This window comes from Sciurus vulgaris, assembly GCF_902686455.1.
Source record: "Sciurus vulgaris genome assembly, chromosome: 10".
In the NCBI taxonomy this organism is placed as follows: domain Eukaryota; kingdom Metazoa; phylum Chordata; class Mammalia; order Rodentia; family Sciuridae; genus Sciurus; species Sciurus vulgaris.
In genome coordinates, this window is record NC_136470.1 from 116,500,504 (window position 1) to 116,519,670 (window position 19,167).

Here is a 19,167-nt window from a genome sequence, read left to right on the forward strand (position 1 = left end):
CTGCAAACTAGTGTAACCACTCTGGAAATGGAGATTCCTCAGAAAACTTGGAATGGATCTACCATTTGACCCAGTTATTCCACTCCTTGGTATATACCCAAAGGATTTTAAAATCATCCCAGTACAGTAATGTAGTCACATCAGTGTTTATAGCAGCTCAATCCATAATAACTAAGCTATGGAACTAACCTAGGTGCCCTTCAACAGATGAATGGATAAAGAAATTGTGGTGTGTATACACAATGGATTATTACCCAAGCATCAAGAAGAATGACTTAGGCTATGGCTGTAGCTCAATTGCAGAGTGCTTGCCTAGCACGTGTGAGGCACTGGGCTAAATCTTTAGCACCACATGAAAAGAAACAAATAAAATGAAGGCATTCTGTCCACCGACAACTACAAAATTTAAAAAAAAAAACAAGAATGAGTTTATGACATTTGTTGGTAAATGAATGGACCTGGAGATGATCGTGAATATACCATATTGAATTTCACCATCGAGTACATCTACAAAAAAATAATCCTAAAAAATAGCTATAGGTAAATGGCAGAAAGATAAATAGAGGGAATGGAGCAGGTGATCAGGAAAGGAAAGGGAAGGGGAAGGAGAGGTACTGGGTTCTGAACTAGAATATGATATATTCCACATTTTTATTATTATGTTAAAATGAATTTGTCACACATAACTAAAAAGAAACAATAGAAAAAATGGAGGACATCAAATTAAAGAACTTCTGCACAACAAAGGAAACAAGAATGTGAAGAAAAGAACCTACAGAATGGGAGAAAATCTTTGCTAGCTACTTTTCTGACAGAGGATTGATATCCAGAATATATAAGGACTCAAAAAACACCAAAAAAACAAATAACCCACTTAATAAATTGGCAAATGAACAAGACAGATATTTCTCAAAAGAAGAGATACCAATGGCCAACAAATATATGAAAAAATATCAACATCATTAGCCATTTGGGGAAACACAAATCAAAGCCACATTGAGATTTTATATTCTCCAGCTAAATTGGCAATCATCAAGAGTATGAACAATGGATTTTGTTCTCACTGTGTTTGAGGCACTTCCTCCTGTGGCAGTTATGAAGTTAAAGGCATAAATTAAATAAAGGAAAGAAACTGAAGCAAATTTGGAGAGCCCTGAGCAGGGATGCACAGAGATACACACCTGAAAGTGATGGGAGCTGGAGGTGGTGGCGGTTTTGGAACCAGCAAAGACTTCAAGTACTTCCTGCTGTTGGTCATCAGTGAGATGCATGAGGACATCCTGGTGCTAATCCCAAGCATGGCTGGGACACATTTGCACAATTGGAGCAATCTGTGGGACATGAACAGTATGCTCATCTAAATCAAGATCAGGTGGAGGCCTCAGAGAAGAGCTCCCTGAACTACCTGCAGTGTGCATACAGCAGCAGTACCAGGGCAGCCCCACTGTGTGACACAAGGGAGATCAAGATGGCAGAGATGCTGGCGGTGCTGGTGTAGTGTAGAGAAGAGCAAATCACTGTGAGGTAGTGCTGTTTGTAGCTAATGGACTCTGGTCAGCTGGCACAGATGGACACTGGAGGAAACTGAAACAGCTTGTTGCTTTCTCTGTGTTGTGTTTTGTTTTACCCCCATTATGGCCCATATTTGGTAACCTTGGTAACTATAGGTTCTAGAAAGAAAACTTTTGTTGGAAGAATATTCTCCCAAGAGAAATGGACCTTAAATCAAAAACTGTTTCAGTGGTCATATTTATTCTTCTTACTTTGCTGTTTTGGAAATGTCATACGTGACCTTGTATTTTGCTGTTGTATGTGTGACCTCATTATTTTCTGGAACATGGGAACCTGTGAAAACTTGGTCTAGCATTAGAGGTACAGGGGAAGGCACTGCCCTACTTGGTTGTAGGTGATGAGTAAGACTGCTTGCTCTACAGGAAGCTAGGAAAAGCCATAAGACAGTAGAGATGGAAGATGACTGCATGTTTTGGAACTCCAGTTCTGTGAGACAGTGGAGGAGAGTTTTATTTTGTGGCATACTGTCTGATATACACTGTGTAATCTGCTAGGCAAATACATTTAGACAACCTAGCTGACACTTTGTGATAACAAATTCTGAAGAGAGAGTAACAGAGTAAATTTCGGTGCTAGAGTATCTTCCCACACTGCAGGAGCTTTAGAGAAGAGCATCAGAGACAATCTACAAAAAACCTTGAAAAACTTGAGAAAGGAAAAGGCATCACTTCAGGGAAGGTCTCTTCCAATCATCAGGGTACTAAACCTAACAGGCATTTGAGGTCAGAAATCAAACATGCAGTAAGTGTGTGTTTGCCTTACAAAACAAAGATCTGAACCACCACCAACACCACCCCACTTTTAAATAAATTTTGATTCAGATAACCAAAGCCCTTGTTAATAAAAGAAACAAACTTTTTTTTAAAAAAAGATATAAACAGTGATAAATGCTTGAGAGGATGTAGAGAAAAGGAACACTTTTACACTACTGGTGGAATTGTAAATTAGTACAACCACTATGAATGGTATGAAGGGTCCTCAAAAGACTAGGGTTAGGAATGGTACCACCATATGACCCAGCTATACCATTTCTAGGTGTCTATCCTAAAGAGTTAAAGTCAGCATACTATAGTAATACATACATACCCACATTTATAGCAGCACATTTACAATAGCCAAAAGATGGAACCAGCCTAAGTTTCCGTCAATGGATGAGTAGATAAGGAAAATGTGGTATATATGATCCACAGTTTTATTCATCTATAAAGAAGAATAAAACTATGTAATTTACAGGAAATGGATAGAATTTGAGAATGTTATGTTAAGTGAAATAAGCCGAACTCAGAAAATCAAGGGTCTCATGTTCTCTCTCATATGTAGAAGCTAGAAAAGAAAAAGGAAAAAAAAGATGACAGGGGCATATCATGAAAATAGAAGAGAGACCAGTAGAGTACAGGAAAGGAACCAGGAGAGTAGGGAAGAAGGGAAGAAAAAGGGAAATACTGGGGAATGATGTTGACCAAATTCTATTGTTATATTTTGTGCATGTACAAATATGTAACAACAAATCCTGCCATCATGTAAAACTTTAATGTACCAACAAAAATGTGGAAAAAAAGTAAAAAAAAAAAAAAACTGTGTCAACTAAATGAACAAATGAATACAACTAATCAAACCATACAGTTGATAGTGTATCTTATAATTCTAGTAGAGTATTTTAATGCCTGCCCTTTTACTGATATCACATGTATTCAGTAAGTATGACTGGGGGCACAAGGGAAGCTAACTACTTTTAGAACCACATACTTTGTCTTCACCATGGCTCAGTTTTCCTGTTAAGTTGGTAGGGAACCTTAGTATGAAGAGATGAAAGTAAGATTCAGTATAGGAACTGGACAGAGATTGGAGAGAAAGGAGGTATTTCTCCAAATGTTGCAAATGCTACATCTATGGGTTTGTTACTTTTCTTAGTTCAATAATTTCCTTCCGGAATTACCTATATTATTTGAGGAATAAAATATTTACTGATTTAAATTGTAATTACAGCTTTAGTTATTATGCATCAGTTGTTTTTGAATTTTCACCCAAGTCTTTGTTAAGTCCTTGTAGCGACTTTTTTTTTTCTTAGCCCTAAAATAGGTTCTCCAGAGCTACGTATAGGTAATGTAAATTGGATAATATAGATTCTTTTAGCTGTAGTATAGTGAATTTTTTTTATGATCTGAGTACTTAACGTCAAAGAATGTAGATACTTGCTAATGGGCTTAGCATCATACCAGGTGCTTTGGGGGAACTGGGGGAAAATATAAGACATAGTCCTTATTGCTGCCCTTCTGAGATATAAAACACAAGCTGCCACAACAAACATGTAAATAGCAACACCTATCAGGCAGTTTGGAGTGTCTGCAGCATGTTGTTTCTCACAGAAAAAAAAAAATAGGGTGTCTTGCTATCAAACATGGGTTTTTGGCCTCACCTATCTCTTACAGACTGTTCTGTAAGTATTTGAGATGTGTGTATATGCCTTTTTTATTTGTTCTAGAGTGTATAGTTCTTTACAGTTTTCTTTCTCTGTTTCCTACATTTCAGTGAGCGGTTTCTGGTGAGACTGAACAAGAATGGTGGGCCAAGGAACCCAGAGAAGATAGAACGAATGTGTGCCCTTTTTACAGTATGTGCAAATTTTCTTTCCCTTTTTTTTTTGTTTGATATTGACTCTAACTGGGGTCCTGCTATGTGGCTATTGTCACGCTAGAAACAAGCATTTATTATTTGCCTCACACTGGGGACAATAGGACTTGATTTATGTTTCTACCCAATTTTTAATGAAATATTTATAGAGAACCAAAATTATGCGTGGTTTCTTTTTTTTCAAATTATTATTTTTTTATTTCTTTATTTTAATTTTAATTAAAAATCATAAATTTACATAGGGCAATGTTGTTTGATTCATTGTTATTTTTTTCCTTTCCCCCTCCCCTTCCACCCCTTTTCCCTCTATACATTCCTTTCTTCCTCCATTCTTACCACCCTCCTTATCCCTAACCCTAAACCTAACCCTAACCCTAACACTAACCCCTCCTACCGCCCCCTTATATGTCCTCATCCGCTTATCAGCGAGATCATTCGTCCTTTAGTTTTTTGAGATTGGCTTATCGCACTTAGCATATCCTCCAATTTCATCCATTTGCCTGCAAATGCCATGATTTTATCATTCCTATGGCAGAGTAATATTCCATTGTGTATATATGCCACAGTTTCTTTATCCATTCATCAACTGAAGGGCATCTAGGTTGGTTCCACAATCTGGCTATAGTGAATTGAGCAGCTATGAACATTGATGTGGCTGTATCTCTGTAGTATGCTGATTTTAAGTCCTTTGGGCATAGGCCAAGGAGTGGGATAGCTGGGTCAAATGGTGGTTCCATTCCAAGCTTTCTGAGGAATCTCCATACTGCTTTTCAGAGTGGCTACACTAGTTTGCAACCTCACCAGCAATGTATGAGTGTACCTTTTTTCCCACATCCTCGCCAACACCTATTGTTGCTTGTGTTCTTGATAATCGCCATTCTAATTGGTGTGAGATGAAATCTTAGGGTAGTTTTGATTTGCATTTCTCTTATTACTAGAGATGCTGAACATTTTTTCATATATCTATTGATTACTTGTACATCTTCTTCTGTGAAGTGTCCATTCATTCCCTTAGCCCATTTGTTGATTGGATTATTTGTATTCTTGGTGTAGAGTTTTTTGAGTTCTTTATAGATTCGGGTTATTAGCGCTCTATCTGAAGTATGAGTGGCAAAGATATTCTCCCACTCTGTAGGCTCTCTCTTCACATTACTGATAGTTTCCTTTGCTGAGAGAAAGCTTTTTAGTTTGAATCTATCCCAGTTGTTGATTCTTGCTTTTATTTCTTGTGCTATGGGAGTCCTGTTAAGAAGTCTGCTCCTAAGCCAACAAATTGAAGGTTTGGACCTACTTTTTCTTCTATAATCTGCAGGGTCTGTGGTCTGATTCCGAGGTCCTTGATCCATTGTGAGTTGAGATTTGTGCAGGGTGAGAGAAAGGGGTTTAATTTCATTCTGTTGCATATGGTTTTCCAGTTTTCGCAGCACCATTTGTTGAAGAGGCTATCTTTTCTCCATTGCATATTTTTGGTACCTTTGTCTAGTATGAGAAAATTGTATGTATTTCGGTTTGTGTCCATGTCCTCTATTCTGTACCATTGATCTACCTGTCTATTTTGGTACCAATACCATGCCGTTTTTGTTACTATTGCTTTGTAATAGAGTTGAAGATCTGGTATTGCGATACCCCCTGCTTCGCTCTTTCTACTGAGGATTGCTTTAGCTATTCTGGGTTTCTTATTCTTCCAGATGAATTTCATAATTGCTTGCTCTATTTCTGTAAGGTACATCATTGGGATTTTAATTGGAATTGCATTGAATCTGTATAGCACTTTTGGTAGTATGGCCATTTTGACAATATTAATTCTTCCTATCCATGAACATGGGAGATCTTTCCATCTTCTAAGGTTTTCTTTAATTTCTTTGTTTAGTGTTCTGTAGTTCTCATTGTAGAGGTCTTTCACCTCTTTTGTGAGATTGATTCCCAAGTATTTTATTTTTTTCAATGCTATTGTGAATGGGGTAGTTTTCCTAATTTCTCTTTCTGAAGATTCATCACTTACATATAAAAATGCATTGGATTTATGACCATTGATCTTGTAACCTGCTACTTTACTGAATTCACTTATGAGTTCTAAGAGTTTTCTGGTGGAATTTCCAGGTTCCTCTAAATATATAATCATGTCATCAGCGAACAAGGATAGTTTGAGTTCCTCTTTTCCAATTCGGATCCCTTTAATTTCTTTGGTTTGTCTAATTGCTCTGGCTAGAGTCTCAAGAACAATGTTGAATAGAAGTGGTGAAAGAGGGCATCCCTGTCTTGTTCCAGTTTGTAGGGGGAATGCTTTCAGTTTTTCACCATTTAGAATGATATTGACCATGGGCTTAGCGTAGATGGCCTTCACAATGTTAAGGAATGATCCCACTACCCCAGTTTTCTCTAGTGTTTTGAGCATGAAGGGATGGTGTATTTTATCAAATGCTTTTTCTGCATCTATTGAAATAATCTTGTGATTCTTAATTTTTAGTCTGTTGATATGGTGAATGACATTTATTGATTTCTGGATGTTGAACCAACCTTGCATCCCTGGGATAAAACCCACTTGATCATGGTGCCCTATCTTTTTAATATATTTTTGTATGTGATTTGCTAAAATTTTGTTGAGAATTTTTGCGTCAATGTTCATTAAGGATATTGGTCTGAAATTTTCTTTCCTCGATGTGTCTGTGTCTGGTTTAGGTATCAGGGTGATATTGGCTTCATAGAATGAGTTTGGGAGAGTTCCCTTCTCTTCTATTTTATGGAATACTTTGAGAAGTATTGGAATGAGCTCTTCTTTTTTGTAGAACTCGGTTTTGTAGAACTCGGCTGAGAACCCATCTGGTCCCGGACTTTTCTTTGTTGGTAGGCTTTTAATGACCTGTTCTATTTCATTGCTTGAAATTGATTTATTTAAGTTGTGTATGTCCTCCTCGTTCAATTTAGGTAATTCATATGTCTCTAGAAACTTGCTGATGTCTTCAGGTTTTCTGTTTTGTTGGAGTATAGATTTTCAAAATAGCTTCTAATTATGTTTTGTATTTCACTCGTGTCTGTTGTGATATTTCCTTGTTTATTCTGAATTTTAGTTATTTGAGTTTTCTCCCTCTTTCTCTTCGTTAGCGTGGCTAAGGGTTTATCAATTTTGTTTATTTTTTCAAAGAACCAACTATTTATTTTGTTAATTTTTCCAATTGTTTCTTTTGTTTCAATATCGTTGATTTCGGCTCTGATTTTAACTATTTCCTGTCTTCTACTACTTTTGGTGTTAGTCTGCTCTTCTTTTTCTAGGGCTTTGAGCTGTAATGTTAGGTCGTTTATTTGTTGATTTCTACTTCTCTTGTTGAATGTGTCCCATGAAATAAATCTTCCTCTCAGTACTGCTTTCATAGTGTCCCAGAGATTTTGATATGATGTGTCTTTGTTCTCATTTACTTCTAAGAATTTTTTAATTTCCCTCCTGATGTCTTCTGTTATCCATTCATCATATAATAGTGTATTATTTAATCTCCAGGTATTGGAGAAGTTTCTGTTTTTTTATTCTATCATTTATTTCTAATTTCAATCCATTATGATCTGATAGAGTCCAAGTAGTATCTCTATCTTCTTGTATTTGCTAACAGTAGCTTTGTGGCATAAAACATGGTCTGTTTTAGAGAAGGATCCATGTGCTGCTGAGAAGAAAGTGTATTCGTTCTTTGTTGGATGGCATATTCTATATAAGTCGGTTAAGTCTAAATTGTTGATTGTGTTATTCAACTTTTGTTTGGATGATCTATCCAGCAGTGAGAGAGGTGTGTTAAAATCACCTAGTATTATTGTGTTGTGGTCTATTTGATTTCTGGAATTGAGAAGGATTTGTTTGACATACATGGATGAGCCAATGTTCGGGGCATAGATATTTATGATTGTTATGTCTTGCTGATTTATGCTTCCCTTAAGCAGTATGTAATGTCCTTCTTTATCCCTTCTGACTAGTTTTGGCTTGAAGTCCACATTATCTGAAATGAGGATGGATACTCCAGCTTTTTTGCTGTGTCCATGTGCATGGTATGTTTTTTCCCATCCTTTCACCTTTAGTCTATGGGTATCTCTTTCTATGAGATGGGTCTCTTGCAGCCAGCACATTGTTGGATTTTTCTTTTTAATCCAATCTGCCAGTCTATGTCTTTTGATTGATGAGTTCAGGCCACTAACATTCACAGTTATTATTGTGATATGATTTGTATTCCTAGTCATTGGACTCATTTTTGTTTTTTGACATGATTTGGTTTCTCCTTTATTGGGCTATTCCTTTAGGCTAGTTCCTCCCGTTGCTGATTTACATCGTTGTTTTTCATCTCTTCCTCATGGAATATTTTGCTGAGAATGTTCTGTAATACTGGCTTTCTTTTTGTAAATTCCTTTAGCTTTTGTTTATCATGGAAGAATCTTATCTCATCGTCAAATCTGAAAGTAATTTTTGCTGGGTATAAGATTCTTGGTTGGCATCCATTTTCTCTCAGGGCTTGGTAAATGTTGTTCCAGGTCCTTCTAGCTTTTAGGGTCTGGATTGAAAAATCTGATATTCTTATTAGTTTCCCCCTGAATGTAATCTGATTCTTTTCTCTCGCTGCCTTTAAAATTCTATCTTTATTTTGAATGTTAGGTATTTTCATAATAATGTGCCTTGGTGTAGGTCTGTTGTAATTTTGCATATTTGGAGTCCTATAAGCCTCTTGTACTTGGTTTTCCATTTCATTCTTCAGATTTGGAAAATTTTCTGATATTATTTCATTGAATAGATTGTTCATTTCTTTGGTTTGTTTCTCTAAACCTTCCTCAAGCTCAATAATTCTTAAATTTGGCCTCTTCATGATATCCCATAATTCTTGTAGATTCTGTTCATGATTTCTTACCATCTTTTCTGTTGGGTCAACCTTGTTTTCAATATTAAATATTTTGTCTTCAATATTTGAGGTTCTGTCTTCCAGGTGATCTATCCTATTGGTTATGCTTTCTGTGGAGTTTTTAACTTGGTTTATTGTTTCCTTCATTTCAAGGATTTCTGTTTGGTTTTTTTTTCAGTATCTCTAACTCTTTATTGAAATGTTCTTTTGCTTCTCTTATTTGCTCTTTTAACTGTTGATTGGTGCATTCATTTAATGCCTGCATTTGTTCTTTCATCTCCTCGTTTGCTTCCCTGATTGTTTTAATTATGTACATTCTGAACTCCCTTTCGGACATTTCTTCTGCTGTGCTGTCATTGGGTTTTATTGATATAGTATCTAGGTTTGTTTGGGACATTTTCTTCCCTAGTTTTCTCATATTGGTCAGATGTCAATGGGACTCTGTGATATTGTAGATTTCCTCTATTGGCTTATAGTGTCCCTGTAGATTTCCAGTGTATCACCTACCAGCCTTCAGTAGCCAGAAGTCTTGGATTAACTTGATAATGTAGTGCTTCCGAAGAACGCTGCCCCTAGCCCGCGACTGGTTCCAGGGAGAGAGACCTGGAGAGGTCTCTTGCTGCCCAGCCCTGGTCCCAGAGGCTGGTTGCAGGTCAGAGGTCTCCACTGGCTTGGGGCCTTGTGGCTGGCTCTGTGTAGACAGGCTCTCACTGGGCGGTTTGCCCCAAGAAGCTAGCCTGGAGAGGCACTTCCCGCCAGAGGGAGCTGGGCTGCTTGGGGAAGTTTCTGGCGCCCTGTGCTGGTCACTGAAGCAACCTGCGGGCGGGCCGGAGCTGGCAGCGGGGCGGGCTGGAGCTGGCCGTGCTGCTTCTGTGTAGAAAGGCTCTCACTGGGGGGCCTGCTCCCTGAGACTGGAGATTCTGTCCCTGTGGGAGTAGCTCACTGCCAGAGTGCACAGAGCTGCCTGGGGGAGACTCTATCTGCCTTGTCCTACTCTAATAAACCGCTCGAATCCGGGCCTGCCGCCCAGCTGAGTTCCACTGGGTGGGGAAGACTTACCCCGTGGTTCTATTTTAGTCTGAGTCTCTCAATGCCTCCCCTTCTTGAATCCTGGGTTCTGGAGCGACTGGAGATGCAGTCACCCTCTAGTCCACCATCTTGGATCGCCCCGTGGAAAAAGCCTGCAGCTGGAGGGGGACAAGGCTGCCTGGAGAGGTCTCTGGCTGCCCACCCTGGTTCCAGAAGCTGCTTGCGTGTCGGAGGTCTCTGCTGGCTTGGGCACTTGTGGCTGGCCCTGCGTCGAGAGGCTCTCCTATGCGTGGTTTTTAACTGAATTTTTATTAAAGAAATATAACCAAGTACCTTTCACTGGTGCAGATTTTATAAACTTACCTCCCACAAAATCTGACTTAAGTCTGTTCTACTATTCTTATCCAAGCACTGGAAATTTCTCTAATATATAAGTATAGTTTTATCTTAAAGGTGCCCACTAAATCTACACTTTAGCAGTCTGTTAGTAAGTTCAAATAAAAAGAGTCAAACTAAATAGTCCTCTTTCAAATACCAGATGGGGAGTCTTTTTTTGCTGTGATCTGTACATTAGTTTTTTTCTGAATAGCCATGATGTTGTTCATGGTCTCTGCAATCATGGAGCCATCAACTCAGAGAAGATTGTAAAATCTGCTTAATGAAAAGTACTAAACCTCACAATACCACATTACCTGTGTAGTCTTCAAATTGATTGTTTTATTTTTATCCCATTAAAAAACTATTGAGGAGGCAAGCGAGGAGGATGGCAGAGTCTGGGCTACTGACATGCTGGGGATTGAGCAGAGGGCGTTGGATGTACTAGGGATTGATCAGCACCAATCTACCAGTTGGAATGAGTTGTCAGAAATGGGCATAGTGCTTTTAGATCCCACATGTAACAGATGAATGTTACTCCATGCTGATGACTTTTTCAAGCCAACACCTGTTTGATTGTGTAGGCTCTTTGTCTTTTTATCTCTGAATTCAATTGCTAGAGAATAAAGTAAAAGTTCATGTAGTTTTTTCCATGCTTGAGTCATCATGAGTAGTAGTTTAGGAAAAGAAAAAGACTCTAAGGAGAAAGATCCCAAAGTACCATCAGCCAAGGAAAAGAAAAGGAGGCAAAGGCCCCTGCAGGTTTTGGGAAAGAAAGCAAAGAAAAAGAACCTAAAACCAAAGGGAAAGATGCCAAAGATGGAAAGAAGGACTCCAGTGCTGCCCAACTAGGGGTGGCTTTTTCAGTTGACAATATGATCAAATGGCCAAATCCTGCACCTGGAACTAGGAAAGAATCCAGTAATGCAGAAGTGATTAAAGAGCTCAACAAATGCTGGGAAGAGAATTCAATGCATTTGGACTTATCCAAGAGGTCTATACACATATTGCCATCATCAATCAAAGAGTTGACTCAATTAACAGAACTTTATTTATACAGTTACAAACTGCAGTCCCTCCCAGCAGAGGTGGGCTGTCTAGTAAATCTCATGACACTGACTCTAAGTGAAAATTCACTTACCAGTTTGCCTGACTCTCTTGATAACTTGAGAAGCTTCAGATGCTTGATTTAAGGCATAATAAACTGAGAGAAATTCCTTCAGTGGTGTGTAGGCTTGATTCTCTCACCACTCTCCACCTTCACTTTAATTGTATAACTACTATGGAAAAGGACATCAAAAACCTGTCAAAACTGAGCATGCTTAGTATTCGAGAGAACAAAATCAAACAACTACCTGCTAAAATTGGTGAATTATGTAACCTCATTACGCTGGATGTAACTCACAATCAACTTGAACACCTTCCAAAGGAGATTGGAAACTGTACACAGATAACCAATGTTGACTTGCAGCACAATGAACTACTAGACCTCCCAGACACTATAGGAAATCTGTCTAGTTTAAATTGTCTTGGTCTGAGATACAACAGCCTGTCAGCAATACCCAGATCACTAGCAAAATGCAGTGCACTTGAAGAATTAAATTTAGAGAACAGTAACATTTCTACTTTACCAGAGAGTCTTTTATCGAGTCTTGTGAAACCGAATAGTTTGACCTTAGCTAGAAATTGCTTCCAGTTGTATCCAGTGGGTGGTCCATCACAGTTTTCCACCATCTATTCCCTCAACATGGAACACAATTGAATCAATAAAATCCCATTTGGAATTTTCTCTAGAGCAAAAGGATTAAGTAAGCTGAATATGAAGGACAATCAGTTAACATCACTTCCTTTGGACTTTGGAACTTGGACCAGCGTGGTAGAACTGAATTTAGCCACTAATCAGCTCACAAAGATCCCTGAGGATGTATCTGGTCTAGTTTCTCTTGAGGTTCTCATATTATCAAACAATCTTCTAAAGAAGCTTCCCCAAGGTCTTGGAAACCTTTAGGAAGTTAAGAGAGTTGGATCTAGAGGAGAACAAATTAGAATCCTTGCCAAATGAAATTGCTTATCTTAAAGATTTACAGAAATTAGTCTTGACGAACAATCAGTTGACCACTCTTCCCAGAGGCACTGGTCACTTTACCAATCTCACACACCTAGGACTTGGAGAGAACCTGCCTACTCATCTTCCTGAGGAAACTGGTACACTGGAAAACCTAGAAGAACTGTATTTGAATGACAACCCTAACCTACATAGCCTTCCCTTTGAGCTGGCTCTCTGCAGCAAGCTTTCAATCATGAGTATTGAAAACTATCCACTCGGTCACCTTCCACCTCAGATTGTTGCTGGGGGACCTTCTTTCATCATTCAGTTCTTAAAAATGCAGGGTCCTTATCATGCCATGGTCTGATACAAATCTGCTGGTCCCACACACTGTTCAAAATAGACTGCCATAATGTTTCATATCTATATCTGTATCTATGTTGATATTGATATATTTGGCAGATTTATAAAGATTGCATTATGTGTTTCTGCTAATAGAGGAATTATAGCCATTTAGATTTTTTTTAATTCTGTACGAAAGACTTGTAAGTTTTCTTTGCTGAAATTGATTGATTTTTTTTGTTGTGTAATCTGATATGCCAGTTCACTTAAAAATTTGCCAACAAATTACAAGGTTATTAAAATTAAGGGACAGAAGTATATAGTTAGCTATGTTTCTCTTAGGAAAAATAATGGGCAAATGATTTTGTTGCAACTTTTCGTATACATTTTCCCATTACCAATTGTCAGATCTTTATAGTATGATTGGCCCTGAAGGTAGAATTTTCTTTAACTTACTTTGAAATTTAAGATTTAAATTTTTATATATTGTTTACAGTCAGAGTAAATCACTGGATTTTTTTGTTGTTGATGTTTTGATTTGCTCTGTCTTAATCAGTCAAATCTAGAGTTTTATTCTCTGGTAAAGAATTTACATCAGCCAGCTTAAATATTAAAATTGATTTGCTCATTGAAACAACTGGCAAAGTGAAAATAAACAAAGATCTATAATTCCTTTAATTTTGCTTCTCTTACAAGTTTGTGAAGCAAAATATCTGAAGTAAGTCTTTGAGAAAGGGGAGGATATTGAGACCTTTCCTGTTATAGATGTGTTTTCTTAAGTGTAGGGGAATAGACATTTGTAGTAAAAGTTTTTTGTTTTGTTTTGTTTTGTTTTTTCCATTCCTAGAAGTCGCAAATCCACAAAAACTCACAGAAAAAAAATGGCAAATAAATAACACATAAACACATTTGATATATGTATATACAATGCTATATAGATATGTATTTATTATATCATAAACTACAATAGGTAACTTTAAGGATTTCTCCCTATCCTTGTACAATGAAATGAATATCTTTCTTTGAAAACTGCAATATATGTATGTTTCAAGGTTATTTAACAGTGTACTATGGTTTTATATCTTGCCTTGTATATCTTTCAGTTCTAAATATCTGTGTGTAAGCACAATATCTTCACACTGTGCTGTGTTGCTGATGAACTAAATGCAATTTTCCCCATACATGGAGCACTGGCTTCAAACAATTCAGTTCAGTATCATTACTTTTATCTCATCTTTTCTTTCTTGATAGTTGATAATATGGTTATGGAAAAGAGAAATATCACACAGAAGCCATGGGTAGTTCCATGGAAGTTATGTAAGATGTGCATGTACTATTTGATATATTTTCTTTTGCTTTACTGCCTTTAAGACTAGCAGAATTGTAAATGTGTGCCCCTTATGTAGTATTCTTAACTTTTGATAGTATTCAGTTGAATTATTGAGGAAACTCACAGAGTAAGTACATTCTAGGTATCATCCTAAAAAAACACTTCCCATATAATGAATAACTATTACATAATTACATATTGCTGCTTCCTCCTCCCCCATTTAGGTGGACACTGTGTTCTAAACAAAACTTTTTTTAAAAAATACTATGATATTAAGATAGAGATTCGGGCCATTTCGCTGTTACTGGCACTCAAATTCAGGACTAGGTTTGAGGTCAAACTTATGTTTATAATTGACAATTTTATAAGGAACAACTAAGAAATGATAGGCAGGTGAAGATATAAAACCCTATAATGCTTAAATGTGCTGTAAAACTATTATAGATGTCACTGGATTTTACCAAGTAATATCCTTTCTTCTTTTTTCCATCTACTGTGGCTCTTCAGTTAAAATTTTGTTTATAAAAGGAATTTGTTTATTACAGCTCTACCTAGAGCTTGTGTGTATGTGTTTTTTTAAAATTTCATATGTTGGTATTATAGTGATGAAACTTGAACTTTAAAGGTAGTAATCTAATATCTTTTCTTGGAAAAATATGGTTATTGTTTCTCAATGAAAATAGATACAATTTTTAAGGCAATTTTGTTCCCCTACCTTTGTTTATGTTAATCTATAACCAGAAGTGCAAAATTATCCCAGTCTTCATGTAGAAGTGGTGTTACATATATAAATAGTATACAGCTGAGGAGTTATTAAAAAATTTTTAAGAAAAAAAAAAACTATCCATTCCATTATCTTTCCTTCCCCCCACCCCTCCCCACCCCTCATTTCCCTCTACACAATCTGTCCATCCTCTATTCTTCCCTTCCCTCCCCCTGTTTTGTATCATCATCCACTTATCAGAGAAAACATTACAGTAAATCAAAGTTTTAAAAAGGCAAAAAAATATCCAACTTTATTTGAGTTCACTTATTTGCTGAAAAAGAAAACAAGACTGTCACAATTGTAAAACTGTTTTGACTATTATGGATTTTTTGGTCTGTTTCAGTGATACTAAGGTACATCAAAACTCACTGAAGCCGGGCACTGCGGCACACACCTGTAATCCCAGTGTCTCAGGAGGCTGAGGCAGGAGGATCACGAGTTCAGAGCCTCAAATAGAAAGGAACTAAGCAACTCAATGAGACCCTGTCTCTAAATTTAAAAATACAGAAAATAGAGCTGGAGTGGTTGGGTGCCCTGAATTCAATCCCCCCCCCCCCCCCCCCCCCGCCCCCGAAAAAACAAAAACAAAAAAACCTCACTGAACTTAGGAAATGTGGTAGTCTCACATTGTCAATGACCTTGAATGTGGTGTGTGATTAGCAGGTGATATCTATAAGTTTATATTATGCCTCATAAATGCAAATAGTATTTATCTGGGGATCTAATGTGTGATTTTCTTTGAAAGCTAAAATTTGTTTTGTTTGTTCATCTGACTTTAGTTCATTACTATATCTTAATCTTTCAAAATGTCAAATGATGTTATTACAGAGTCTGAAACTACTTTCACAGTAACAGCTTTAACTATAAGTGTTCCAGATATAAAAAATGTTATAAATCTGGCCAACCTAAAAAAATGTTTTGTCCATCTTTGAACTCAGCATTCAAGGCTTAGGAGATAATGCAAAAAGAAGAAGAGAGTACCTGACCACTAAAGTGTTTCTCTGAGACCTCATTTCTGAAACAGAAAGAGATAAGACACATCTCTCTAGAATGTTTCAGTAACTTTAGAAGGTATTTGCAGGACCTAGTCCTCTAGTATCTGGTAAAGTAGCAAGAGAAAATGTTGATGCCTTGTTCCTTGGATTTGTGGGAACAGACCTATGTGCATGTATTATCCTCAAATATGATGAGTATAGTCCTTTTCACTTGAAAAATGAACTTAATTATGATGATATTTGGATGTAATTGCAGTAAACCAAAATTTTCGTTTAGCATTTTAATTATCTGTATGGGCCCAGAGGCCAAAACTGTAGCTCCAACTTTATAAATCAAAGATGCACACAACACTCATGATGTGCTCCTGTTCTGCCACACAGGGAAAGAACAAACCTGCTAAATATATTACTTCTATAGTTCACTTTTTAGTAATAGCCCTGGATTTTTAAAAAAGGTTCCAAACATAATTTGAGGAATTTTTACAAAGCACATGAGATTTCTGAACAAGATTAGTGTAGTCAGGACTTTCATGTTTTACTTCACTATATAAAAAAAAAAAAAAGATGGAAACTGTGTTCTTATTATCCAAGACTTGAGTTAATCCTATATATTAAAGGCCTGATTGGCATATGTGCTACAAAGTCTCAGTAAATGCAAGAAAATGTAGCCACAAGTATGCATGATATGTCAAAATACATTCTACTGTCATGTATAACTAAAAAGAACAAGTAAAATAAAAAAAAAAACCGCAGCCATGACCTTAGTTGATGTTAATCTCTTAATCTAACAACATCAGGAAAAGGGGACCATTTTGCAGTTAGCAGATTTCAGAGCCACATTATAGTCACATTATCAGTAGCACGACCCTTTCTCTTTGAAACCTTATAATCTATGACAGTGTTAGATGTGTTTCCTGTGCAGAAAGAATTTTATCCAAGAGGCGAGTTTCATATTTATATAAATGACCAATACAATGAGGATTAGCTAACTTTCATGATAAACGATGGCTGTGTGTATGAGTGAGTGAGGGCATATCTATGTATGTTTACTCATTACTAGATATCCAGTACCTCACACACAGAGTGTGGCAAATGATTTGTTACATAAATAAATAAGTAAATATATGCTACTTACTGTGATGTTTGAGTGACCAACTAGAGAAAGAACTGTACTATTTTCCCTGAATTTGTTAAAATCATATTTTGTACATTTATTTATATTTTTCCACATTTCAAAATGGGATTTTAGGTACCCATTTCCTGGAGTTCCAAAGTTACTACTGTAATAACATCATGTAATAAAAATATTTCTCCTTTTCTACAGATCAAGTGTGAAAAAAATTGACTATATTTTATATTTGTAAGTCCCATTATCTCCATAGAAAAAGAATAGCTCAGGTACAGTGAAGTAAATTAACTAACTTTTCCAAGTTTTAAATTGAACATAAATAACTGAGACAGTGGGCCTTAAATCACTGGCCTCACTCATCTTTACCCACTGTAGTGGGTAACCAGCCTCCTAGTTACATAGGATTAAATGGTATGATCCAGTGAAACAATTTAATCCCTGCCATTGCAGTTAGGATTCAAATCCCACTCATTAGATGAATGGTGAGTACATCACCTCTCTTTCCATCTTGGTTTTACAGGTCTTTGTATTTTAACATGAGTAGCCACACTTGGTACTTAATCTTGAAGAGTATGTTTTTAATAACTCTATGGTAGCTGTGTTCAACCATGCACTTGCATTTAATAAAATATTTTTACATTGAAATTATCTGGAACCCACATAATAATTTTACTTAAAATATTCTTCTTGCACTGATTATTATTGTTTTATTTTTATTGGTCTCCAATAAATACTTTCGAGAGTTCTGAGTACCATATATAAATTAGAAAAAAAAAAGCCTATCAAACCACATGGAAAATACCATAAATTAAACTTTAGACTTCTTCCTTTAGTCCACTGAGTCACAGCCAAGGGAGAAGTTCAGTGTTTTTGTGTATAACCTATCTGATTAATATTTAGTAATCTTTGGTAACTGGCTCAAATTGTCCAGGTATGCTGGAGTTGATAATTATGCTATCATTTGATAGTTTGAATTAACATAATCTGGCCTATAATAGAAGGAATTGTTTCATTTTGAAATCTATCAAACCTTTCTGGATCCTTCAGTAATAGACATATTTTAATCCCCAAAAGTATAAAAATGGTAACCTGTTTTTCAATTTCTGTTTATTATTTAGTAACCATCTTAAGTGTCATGATATAGCACACTTTGGATAGTTTTATTTTAATTTCCTTTCTAAATTAAAGGAATTGCTGGAATGGAGCCTGAAACATCTTTTTTCAATATTAAAAGACAACTTTCACGTAAAAATATATCTGTATGATCCAGAAATATCAATTATGTTAAATTATTTTGTGACCTTGACAAAATGTTTTAACTATATAGAATTTAAAAACTTCACTTTCATGTCAAAAGTAATCAAATTTAAAACACTAACTATGAAAAAAGCTTCATTTTCACCATTTTACATTATTTTTTAATATCTCCTTTTCTTTCATATGTTCACATTCAACAAGGTAGAGCTGGAACAACATATGTCATTCAACAAGGTAGGGCTGGAACAAGAGCAAGGCAAGCAAGGCACAGTATCCTCAGAGTGAGCACCTTCTTACATTTCACCCCTTAGGTGCCTTGCTTGCTACGCCTTAATGCTAATCTTCTAACAGAGTATAAATTTTTTTTTTAAAAAATGGTAACTCTGGGTCTCTAAGGTCACTCCAAATCATGACTACCCCCTCCTTTGTTTTCTTTGTTGGGATCTGGAATCAATCAAAAGATGAAATATGGAAAGGAAAAGGAATTAAGGTACCCTTCCCCCATTCATTATCATTGAATCATAGTAATAACTGGAAGTGAACAGTGAATTGATGACCTGATGAAAAATCTGAAACAGAATATGTAATAAAGGAAGTTTTATAACTTCAATCATAATGTGCTAAAATATATAAGTAAGCAAATATTTTATTTTAGAATATATTCTGAAGATGAATCCTTAATGTGTAAGAATGATTTTTGTAACCCTGGTTTTAAAATTTTCTGAATCTGAATCAGATTTGTTTATTTAAAGATAAATAAATAGGCCAGGCATAATGCACACACCTGTAATCCCAGCAACTCTGGAGGCTGAGGCAGGAGGATCAA

The 19,167-nt window shown here is 36.4% G+C and overlaps 1 protein-coding gene and 1 pseudogene across 14 annotated transcripts in view; both read left to right on the top strand.

The window, feature by feature from the left end:
* The window catches only part of DOCK3 (dedicator of cytokinesis 3), a 726,815-nt gene that overhangs the window by 521,876 nt on the left and 185,772 nt on the right, over positions 1 to 19,167 (top strand). For all 13 annotated transcript variants that reach the window (XR_013757339.1, XM_079101030.1, XM_079101031.1 and 10 more), the window contains exon 10: positions 4,102 to 4,183. Coding sequence is in view for 12 of the 13 variants with exons in the window: in XM_079101030.1 (XP_078957156.1) it covers positions 4,102 to 4,183 (82 nt within the window). In the remaining variant the exon portion in view is untranslated. The remainder of the gene's footprint in view (positions 1 to 4,101; positions 4,184 to 19,167) is intronic.
* LOC306638008 (leucine-rich repeat protein SHOC-2-like) lies at positions 10,950 to 13,949 on the top strand (annotated as a pseudogene). The gene has a single exon. The product of its transcript is annotated as a leucine-rich repeat protein SHOC-2-like (transcript).